The following is an 11,457-nucleotide window of genomic DNA, read 5'->3' as shown; positions in this document are numbered from 1 at the left end:
ATAACACATCTATATAAATGTAATTTATGTACATAAGAGACATCGATTAGAACCGGAAAGGAAGCCTTTGTCATTTTTTATTCATTAACGTTTTGTTATCGATCGAATAGAATTGTTCTTATTATTTTTTTTTTTTTTTTTTATTTATCGCGTCCTTTTTTTTCAATTTTATTATATATCTCTCGAGAAGAGTACGTAAATTCAATCGGACGCGTTCCAATCGATTTGATTTATTTTCATGATTCGATTTAATTCAAATGGTCGCGAGAAATTGAAATAAACGAAGTAAGAAAGAAAAAAGAGAATAAAAAACACACACACACAAACACATAAAAAGAGAAAAAAAATTGGAAATAAAATGTAATTAAATTGCAAGGAAAGGAACGATCTTTAATTCGCACGTAATTCAATTCAACGATGCGATTATTAAAATGATCACATTAAACCCGTGAAATGATGGAAATAAATGAAATGAAATATATTCAAATATGAAGATATACCAAATGCATTATCAGGAAACGAGATACATACCTCGCGTTCGTATGCGGTTTCATTTGATAAAATTACGTACGTGCTTTTCAAAAATAAAATGAGAAATTTATAAATAAAATAGAAATAAAAATAGAAATAAAAATACTAAGAGAGAGAGAGAGATATGATTAATAATTAAGAATACAAAGTCTCTCGTATTCGAATGTTGTTCAACAACTTGAGATCATAAAATTATCAAAATATGATTTCTTATAATCGAACATAAATAAATAAGATAAAATAAAATCTTTAAAAAAAAAAAAAACAAAGATAGAATAAAACGTTTTTTGTATTTTTTTTTTAAATACAAAAATATCATTAATTTTTAGCATCATAGTTATTTTTAGTAACCAAGCAAAGTTACAATATTATGTGGTCATAGTTATATTATAGTGGTTACACACAGCCTACACATTTCTTGTAAGTTCTTTTCTTTTGTTTCCTTCCACTTCGGTGACTACTACTACACACACAACCATGACAGGAACCCACCACACCACACCAACCATTTCTCATGGGTTCGTCCATTTCCTATCGGGAGAGAAGAAAGCGAACGACGAACGGTGGAGAAGAAACTTTTCCTTCGACGAATGAATGAGTCACGCAATGATTTAAAACCAAAGAAAAAAGAAAAAATAATCGATGATAAGGGAAATAAACATTTTTTTTTTTTACAAACGAATGATTACCAACATTAAAAGTGTTCTCGTTTTACTTATTTTTTATTTACCTTTCCTTTCCTTTCCCTCAACACCCCACCCCAACCCCCCAGATATGATTTATCTCTCTCTCTCTTTGTCTCTTACCGACTGTAAAAATAAAAAATGAAAAGAAGGAAAACAAGAAACAAAAAAAAGGAGAAAAAAAAGTATAATAAGATTATACTTATTCTTGAAATTTTTTGAAATATTATCTTGCTGAATATAATTCTTATAATTTGTTGATTTATAAATAGAAAATAAGAAATACAAAATATGTGATAAGAGAGAGAAGAAAAAATTTTCATTCGAGATATTAAATTTCTAAAATATTTTAATTCAAAAATTCTAATCGAAATATTACAAATGAAGTAACGTGGTTTAGTTTGACCATAAAAAATTATCAAAAATATATATTTATACTATATAATATACTATTATTTCTATAACATATATATATAAACATAATATTAACGTACCATAATATTTATTTCTTATATAAAATCAAGAAAATAAACAAATGAGTAACAAGATAATCCCCACATCATGAATATTCTTCTTACGTTAGATAACATGTAAATTTAATTACACAAAAAAAGAAAAAAGAAAAAGAAAAAATTTTGAGGAAAAAATAAATAAGAAAGAGAGAAACAGATAAAGATAGATTACATACCTACATACACACACGTACAAGCATACAAAATAAATTCTTTTTCTTTTTATAAAACGTCAATAATAAAAGAGAAAGAGTAAGAGAAAGAAATATATAGAGAGAGTACAATGACACCGTTAGTTCACGTTACTTACCGCGAATATCAAGTTGAAAAGGAATAGCAGGTATTTCACGCAAGCCATAGTACCGGACACCATTTTTTCCTTCACTTATAATCTCACTCTCTATTTTCAATTAGGCGCGAAAAATATGAAAATATTAATATGAATTTATATATATATATATATTTATTATCTGTTTTCGTTATTCTATCTCGTTTCACCTTAATTATTTGTTTATATCGATATCAGATAATACGAATGAATTAATTTTACACTTAAAAATTTATGAAAATTTCTTTGAATTATATCGACGATCTTATACGAATGAGAATCGAATGGTACTACCCCTTCGAACGTTCGTTACGAAGTGTCGCCTAGAATTATGTATTTTTGTTGTGTTACCCGACAATACGATGGCAGGATGCGCGCGCAACTCTTTTAACCCCCCACCACCATTTACCTGGGCGCACGCTCAAGGATGTATCAAGCTGTTGGTGATTTTTTTTCCAATTTCAATTGCTTATTTTTCAAATGTTTTTTCGTTTTTCTATTCTTTTTTTTCCATTAGTGTTCATCCTCATAGATTATGGTTTATCGATCATAGGAAAAATCGTAACTGGCGGGAATACAATTTTATTTTTATCGTTGATTCTTCTTCTTATGTTGAATCTGAAAATAATCGAAGTCCAAATGATTGAAAATTTAAAAGGACATTGTACGGTGCAACGATCCGTGATCATCGATTTTAAATGCAAGATGTTGAAATATTTATGACTAACGATCACGATTATCGACGCTTTCGAAATAAACTCTCAATTGCGATAGTATTACTTCATGATTTTTTGTATTGTTGTTGGTTGTATTATCGTTCGTTAACGTTGTGTCTTAGAATATACAGCCCTGCCGTTTTATACTACAGCGCACCTATCAGATGCTGAGGACTGTCTCGACGGTAAAAGATGCATCATGGCGACTCAACTAATTATCAACGTAACCCGAACGTTCTTATTTTATTCCTCAATTTGTCTCTCCTTTTCTCAAATTTTAATACTCTTTATGAGAGAAAAACAGACAAAATATATTTAACAATATTTTAATTGAACTTGGAATAGAGACAATTTTATCTAGAAAATAAATAAAACAATATTTGTATATTCGTTTGGATCGTAAACAGGGAATGAGAAACGACCAGACCAAAAATACAGGAAAACATTTGATTATTATCACTATCATTATTATTATTATTATTATTGTTATTATTATTTTAAGGGGAAACAAAAAACGTAAAGGAACAAAAAATAACGAAGGGCTCGGTTGATCATTTTATACGAGGGTGGACTTGGTTCGTGGCAGCCCTACTTCGATTCAATAGGATCCTTGGTTAACAATTACCGCGGCGTACAGACACACACACACATGCACGCACGCACGCATACAAATATACAAAAACGTGTATATATAGATACATACACGTAAGTTAGTTATGCGAGGTGGGTATAGTTCGAAAAGAACGATTGTCATTCCCCCTTTGCCCTTTTTTCTTTTCTTTCTGCATTTTTTTTTTTTTTTCTTTTTAACACAGGGATACCTTATCGTCCCTCGTCACCCATGGTTTATCCTTCATTCACCCTTCCCCATTTTCATGATACATCGATTTAAATCTAACATTCGCCAATGGTATATTACTTTGTATCTTTCATATACACACACATACATATAGATGTATATATGCATTTAAGTAATATACATCCAGTCTGTAAAATAGATGGATGGATAATATTCTCGATATTTACCCTTGTCCCGAATCAAACGAATTGAATTTCGCGGTCACTCGTGGCGTCCTTCCGATTGGTCTAACGAGCTTCGTAACTCAGAAATAAGGAAGTGCCATTGAACCGAAGTTACGTTACATTGAGAAATAATTTATTTCCAAATGACCTATAAATATATAATAATATAAAAAATCGACTATATTATATGAATACAATAAAGAATATAAAATGAAAATATATTTATGCAAATATATTGGAGTTTTAAAACTGTGTATCAATGATTATAAATTATGAGAAAAGTTTATAGAAAAACATTTGAAACACCCTGTACGAGCTAGTTGTGTACACCTTCTTAGTTTTACGCGTTCGTTAGTTATGCGCGAACAGCTGTCACTTTCGAGGAAAATTCAAGCATTTGTATTCTCGTTTTAGCGCAAAATAGTCTCTCGTCGATATTTATATTTATATTTTATACATATTTTGTTTATAATATCCCCAACTTCCCGTTCGGAGTGATGATAGAATTGTTCGTAAAAAAGAAAAAGAAATTATACAGCTTCTACTACAATTTGAATTGGTCTATTTGGAAAACTTTTCTAAACAAAAAAAAAAAAATCCACGTGGTTAAGTGCATACATATATACAGTACCGAAAAAACGTACATATTAAATAGAAAATATATTTTTTCTTACAACATCCTTTTGTAAATTTGTACAAATTGATAAAAAGTTCAATAGTTAAAGTTAGTTGGATGCAAAAGAAAGAAAAAATAATTTTTCAAAATATATTGAAAAGTTAGAGAAGGACTCTCGTGCTATGAAATAAATAAATTTGTATTAGTATAATATGCATATACCACATATGCGAATATGAACCGTCTGAATGATGAAAGAAAAACTCGTGTGCATCGAGTACGATGCACCCGATGATAAAAGAGAATAAATTATATGATGGTTCTCGACACACACGATGTATGTTTTAATTTAATTGCAGACCTCGCGTAGGTGGCAGACAGCAAATTCACTGACCTCTCTCTCTCTCTCTCTCTCTCTCTCTCTTTCTCTTTCTATTTTTCCCTCTCTGCAAACCGAGACGTTAGTTAGAACGTTCATTTTCAGGGGCTTCGCTTTTCTAACACGAAGGAAACTGTTAAGCTTCGTTGAAATTCGATATCAACCAAAAAAAAAAGAAAAGAAAAGAAAAGTAATCTGTCCTGATTGAAACGCGTATTTAAATCATTTTGTAAGTATTATTAGCATCGATTATATTAATACCAATATACATATTGTTAATTTGGTATTTCACGATATGATGAATCATCATTCATTATTAAAATGCAGATATGGTATAGATAATATCGAGATCATAATATATTATTAAAACGGCAACTTCACGGTATAGTTCTTTAAGTCGGACATATTGTTCAAATTATTATGTAGTTAATTACTTCGGTGTACAATTCATTTATATTGATAAGATATTTTTCTTATGTATATATATATATACATACGTGTGTATATATTTTTAATAAGTGTTATTAAAATTCTTATTCAAAGATTATTCGAGTGAAGAAATTACTATTGTCGCCAACGTGACCAAAGATGTTCGCGTCATCAGGTAATACAAATTTATTTATAGGAATTAATCAGCGGCCATTTGTCTCAGATCTCAATTTTCTTATTATTAAATATAAAATGATTAAATCAAGACACTCAATATGTCTACGTCAAATTACTATAATGGATTGGATAGAATACGAATTTTCTTCTATATATATATATATAAAGTTGTTTAAAAGAAAACTTTAATCAGATATTTAAATACATTGTTGTCCTGTATTTAGTAACTAATAGCATAATGGCATTGATCCAAACACCAGGTAGAACTAATCTATTACACGCAACATGCCGTGGCTTAGAAAATTTCCTAGGCAATGTCGGCCACGTCAGAAAGACCCCCATCATTGCAAACCCTTATATAATTGCAACATATAAACGTGCATGCGTGCTCGATGCACGCGCACGCGCTTTTTCTCATTGGGTATCAGGATTGTACGAATGTTAAGTGTTTTCTACGATAAATCATTCCTAACTCGTAACAAATATCTATAACTCGGTTACACGGAGATGTTATTTAAAAACATATAAATAGAATAAATCTGTTAACTGTCCAATGTGTATATAAATCAAATTTATATACGCGATCAAAATTTTTATATTTAAATTAAAATGTTTAAAATTTTTCATTTACTATTTTCAGTATTTGTTGTCTCGAAAATGATCTATAAAAGCAATAAAAAATGGCGGAAAATAAGAGAAATTTGTAGATCCGAAATAATATATTCGTTAATAAAATTTGTCAACAAACATAAGTCTTAACTAATTCACCCTTCTCTTTAACCTCGTGTCAACCCTTCCTTATATATTATCAATTTTTTGTATACGAAGACTCAGGACAAATCCCATTCCTATAATAATATTAGACTCATTTTATAAAAGGTAATAAAAGATTCCTGTTTTATCAACTGTCTGTAATAGTAGATGTTTAATTTATCAAAACTCGATAACAGTAGATATCTATTTTTGAAAATTACCTACTGTAAATAATAGCAGATTTCTATATTTTTGTTGATATACTACTTTTTAAATTACACACATCAATAAAAATTTTGCATAACAAAAATAAAATTAACAAAATTACAAATATACATACATAAACGCAATTATTGCATTGTCGAGTATGTCTTAAATAAAGAAACATTTTCACTTTTAAAATTAAAAACTCAAATAATATTATATATTATAATTTAAAACAAAAAAGAGAGAGAGACAAAGTAGTTACGCGACGTACATGCATAAACAAGCTTAGGAAGCCCGCGTGTTTTACGAGGAATCGTTCGTTTAATTTCGGTTGTATTCGCAAAAGATCGGATACAACGTAGCGAGTGCGCATGTGCAGTTGAGCATTTTCGCTTGACCAATGTACGACTATCGATAGTATCTTATTTAGCGGGATTATCATCGTTTCATTCTGGTTTTTGCTTATACTTTTCTGACACAATCAGTGTATATTCCTTCCATCAGCAAGACACTTCGATTAGAAAGAGACAGAGAAAGAAAGAAAGAGAGAGAGTGAGAGAGAAAGAGAGGGAGACAGAGGTAGACAAAAAAAAATAATAAAAAAAAAAAAGAAAGAGTAAGCCTGATCCTTTTATCCTTTTTTTTTTTTTTTTTTTTTTTATTATATCCAAGTATTCCAGACACGGTGAACACGATAAATGTTTTTGGTGTCTTCTTTTCTATTTTAACTTCCACCCTTTTACATTAACGATATATCTTGCATTACATTATTTTTTATTTTTCCTACGCAGGTAACATAGCCGACACAATGGCATCGATGAAGTTATCGTCTAGTTCGAAATGCGTCAAGTACCTTATGTTTATCTTCAATTTAGCCTTTGTGGTAAGTTTTTTGAGTGCGAACGAATCGGGATTTAGCCGATAAATACGTGCAAGTGGTTTTTTTTTTTTAGTGCAAGTGCATACTAAAAAGAGAAAGATAAAGAGAGAGATATAGAAAGAAAGAGAGAGAGAGAGAGAATGAATGAGACGTAGATAAATAAGTAGAGTGAGATAGAAATAGATAAATACGTCGCAATAATTCTCTGAAATATATATCATTGGAAGTGCCACGAGTACGAGAAGTCGTATATAATATATATATATATATATATATGTATGTACAACGAGTGTATATGTATGTGTAAGCAAGTACGTCAAACACCGCCGAAGACTCCCTGCATCTCGAATATATTTTTTAGTCTTATTCTTTCTCAAGGTGAAAGAGATCGTTGCACCAGCTTCACTGGCTGCTGTTGCTAGTGGTGGTTTAACCGATACTTTTGTGTTCTGTTGCTATTTAAAAAAAAATTATTCTCGACTTTTAACGTCGAAGAAAGAGAAAAATGTATGAATCACGTGGAAAATACGTCTCTCCGTTTCGTTTCTATACTCATTCTTGTTCTTCTCTTATCTTCTCTTCTTCTTCTTCTTTTTCTTTATCATTATTTTCATCATACGAGATAATTGTTATCGATTCATGTAACCAACTTTGAAAACCCCAAGTCGAAATCTTTCTTTCTTTCTTTTTTCTTTTTTTTTTTTTGTCTGGCATGTACGAAAAACAAATAGGGAAAGACGGGACGAAAGAAAGAGAAAGACGAGAAGTAATAAAAAAAAAAAAATTAAAAACAAAAAAGGATTCTGAATACCAGGTTAACTCTTTACCACCAAGAAAACCGGTCTTCTGACGTTGACTCTTGTTCGCGGCAGATATATATATATATATATATATAGTAAGAGAAATCTTTTTCGTTTTTTTATTTTTTCTTCTCTTTTTCTGTTTTTTTGTTTGTTTTAATGCTACACGGTTTCGCTACACCAAACGCCATATTTTTCGTTCCATATTTAACATTTTCGTTAAAACACGCGGTACGGTACGGTAGTGTATGATGCAGCCAATGTTACGAGAACGCAAACGTAAAGATGGAAACGTTCAAGATTGTCTTTTCTTTTTCTTTGTATATTTTTATCGTTCGATTTAAGATATGGCGAAGATTATTCGGCGCGAGTGACGTAGTTTGTTTATTTAATATTGTTCTCGGTAAATTTTGGCTACGCGAAAGATCGTCAGACGCATGAAATTTTCAAGATGATGATTTTATTTTCATTATCCTTTTTCCGGCTTCGATCCATCTATGATAGTTTGGCCATTTTTATTATGTAAACAAAAATTCTTGCCGTAGGGATAGTTTTATTTTAAATTATCTTTCAGTTTCTATTAACTTTTCGAAGTTATATGGATATTTTATATACTCTCGTATCTACATGCGCGCGCGCGCGCGCACGGAAATGTTTATATAACTGAATATATATATATATTTTTATTACGGTTTAAGAATATAAATAAAATATTATCTTTAACAGATAAGAAAGATAGGGTAGAGAGAAAAATTGAATTTTAAAGAAAAATTGAAAAAAAAAAAAAAAATTCGCTGCGGACAGGATTCGAACCTGTGCGGGTAGAACCCAATGGATTTCAAGTCCATCTCCTTAACCGCTCGGACACCGCAGCTCATGTGAGTTGCTTGTCTTATTCGGTATAAAAGCAACTTCAAGACCAACTGTGTTCTTTTATATAACATCGAATAAAACGCATTTAAATAATACGCACTGTTGTGCAAATTTTCTCGTACGAATAAATTATTAATGAATAATTTTATAATTAATAAATTATTTTCTTTTTTATTTTTCTCTATTTTCTTTTGTTTTTTTTTTTTTATACGAAATCACGAACGTGAACATTTTTATTTTTTTATTTTTACGTTTTATTACATTTTACGTCAAGATGTGCATTTTCGTTTATTAATGCTTTTATATTGCTTAGAAATGTTAATCAAAATGCTCAGAATATTACTAGTTCATTATAGGTTATCTGAATAATAGATATTTCTATTTTCTGTATGTTTATCAACGACAAAACTATTTTAAGTACAAGAAAGGCGGACCGAAAATGATAATGATTAAGGGAAAGATTTATTCTTCAATTATTCATTGTTCATAATAAATTAGAAATACTTAATTGCCACGAAAGCAAGATGGCGTAGTCAAAAAGAAATGTTATCATTGGTAAACGAAGAATCAATACTTTCAATTTATATTGAAAAATTCTAACCTCTAATTATTTTTTTCTCTCTCTCTCTCTCTCTCTCTCTCTCTCTCTCTCTCTCTCCCCCTTGATAAACCTGATATATTTCTTCGAAAAATGATATTTGTAAGCATTGCTTGGTTGCATGACTCAACATTTGAAGTATTATTGAAGATAGAAATAGCATATGATAATTTATATATCAAGTTCATTTTTCTCTAACTCCCCCCATTATGATTCGAGCAATAATTATTCGATGAAACGTTAATATTTGTTGAAAATATCGATCGTTGAAAATCTTAAAATTTTCCTTCTTCCTCGTTGCATCATTAAAAATAACGTTTGTTAGTTAATCTAACGATAAAGAAATGTGTCTTTTTTGTTTAGTCTACGATATCACGATAAACAATATAGACTTGTTCTTAAAAAATACATACACGCGTATGCTTAACGTTTGTATATGTGAATATTATCTTGTTAACGATAATTCTAAATAGTAAAAAAAAGAAAAGCAAAAAGAAAAAGATAAGACAGAGAAAATGAGGGTAAAGAAGCCATATAAATGATCAGTAACATGTCCCCAACACTCTAAGTCATGTGAATTAGATTAAGTTGCAAAAAAAAAAGAGAATATCACTTTCTTGCTAATTTAAATAATGCAATTTTAAAATGGCGAGAATCTATCACGAGAGAGAGAGAGAGAAAGAGAATGAAGAAGAATTCGCTTATGTTAGTATTTTATCGATTAATTGAAAAGCGAACGATTCTAAATGGAACATTTTGTGTGTCGCTTGATTAAATAATTAACAGTACTCGTTACACATTGAATAAATAAAAGTTGTTGGAATCTATTAACGATGTAATGTTTGAGCTCGTAAAATATACTACAATGGTTACGCCACCTTTGCTCGCATAACTTCCGCGAAAATTTCCACGTAATTTGTAATAAACAAAACTAAAACAAAGAAAAAAAAATTAATAAAAAGAGTCTCGTATTATCATATTTTAAATCATTATGATATATCATGTATGTAATATATATTTTTAATCAATGTATCTAATTGTAAATGATTACTTTTTTATACATTAGATATACCTACGTGAGTAGGTTGAAAAGTTTTGAGCCTGTTTCATAAAAACAGACCTGTATCTATATTTCGCTAGGCCCTGTGTGCGAAATGTAAAGTTAATATTTATATAACATTTATAAAAATTTTATTTGTGTTAGGATATCTTGTTAATTTATTCATTAAATTAAATAGAAAAAATATTTATCCGCGTTAATATTAATTTGTTACAATCGTAAAGTTATAACTTGTATTTTTTGTGTTTCCTTTTTATTTTATTATTATTAACGACGAGAATATGAATATTCGTGAGTATTTATTTTTTAACATAATCTTTCTTCTTACTTTTTTTTTTTAATTGTATATACGTCGATGAACGTCCGTTTAACGAAGCATTACGTTTATTTTTGGATTTTATTTATTTTCAGATGACGGGAATAGTATTCCTGGTCTTAGGTACGGCTATTCATGCGGTTTATTACAATTACAATCACATCCTTGACAATAAATATTTGTCGGTACCATCGTTGATGATAGCGATCGGTATTATTATCTTCTTCATTGCTTTCTTCGGATGCTGCGGTGCCGTGAAAGAAAATTATTGCATGCTGCTTACCGTAAGTATTAAAACAAAACAAAAAACAATAACATTTAAAACTCTCATCTTATCTAACGAATTTTTTTTTCTTCACACAGTTCACGGGGCTATTAATATTTATTTTCATACTCGAACTCTCTGCCGGAATTGCTGGTTACGTTCTGAGATCAGATGCAGGCGAAGTTCTTGAAAACAAGATGAAAGCTACTATACCGAAGTATAACCAAAGTGCAGAGATCACTCAATTTTGGGACGAACTTCAATACAATGTAATGTATTTTTTATTATTTTTATAATATGTTAATTTTTAT

General features: G+C 29.8%; 2 protein-coding genes and 1 non-coding gene across 4 annotated transcripts in view; 1 reads left to right on the top strand and 2 right to left on the bottom strand.

Moving 5' to 3' along the window:
• The window catches only part of LOC106789268 (CD63 antigen-like), a 14,476-nt gene extending 12,085 nt beyond the window's left edge, over positions 1–2,391 (bottom strand). For both annotated transcript variants that reach the window (XM_014753348.1, XM_014753356.1), the window contains exon 1: positions 2,037–2,391. In XM_014753348.1, the coding sequence (XP_014608834.1) occupies positions 2,037–2,099 (63 nt within the window). In that variant the 5' untranslated portion in view covers positions 2,100–2,391. The remainder of the gene's footprint in view (positions 1–2,036) is intronic.
• Positions 2,392–6,744: 4,353 nt separating this feature from the next.
• The window catches only part of LOC106789531 (CD63 antigen-like), a 5,572-nt gene continuing 859 nt past the window's right edge, over positions 6,745–11,457 (top strand). The window contains exons 1-4 of the mRNA XM_014753828.1: positions 6,745–6,933; positions 7,146–7,237; positions 10,977–11,165; positions 11,245–11,415. Of these exons, the coding sequence (XP_014609314.1) occupies positions 7,163–7,237; positions 10,977–11,165; positions 11,245–11,415 (435 nt within the window). The 5' untranslated portion in view covers positions 6,745–6,933; positions 7,146–7,162. The remainder of the gene's footprint in view (positions 6,934–7,145; positions 7,238–10,976; positions 11,166–11,244; positions 11,416–11,457) is intronic.
• Positions 8,827–8,908, bottom strand: Trnas-uga. Its single transcript has one exon. It is a non-coding gene; the product is annotated as a tRNA-Ser (tRNA).

This window comes from Polistes canadensis, unplaced genomic scaffold (genome assembly GCF_001313835.1).
Source record: "Polistes canadensis isolate GaletaPanama2010 unplaced genomic scaffold, ASM131383v1 scaffold_6, whole genome shotgun sequence".
Classification (NCBI taxonomy): domain Eukaryota; kingdom Metazoa; phylum Arthropoda; class Insecta; order Hymenoptera; family Vespidae; genus Polistes; species Polistes canadensis.
Note: the sequence above shows the minus strand (reverse complement) of the source record. Positions and strands in the feature narration are given on the sequence as shown.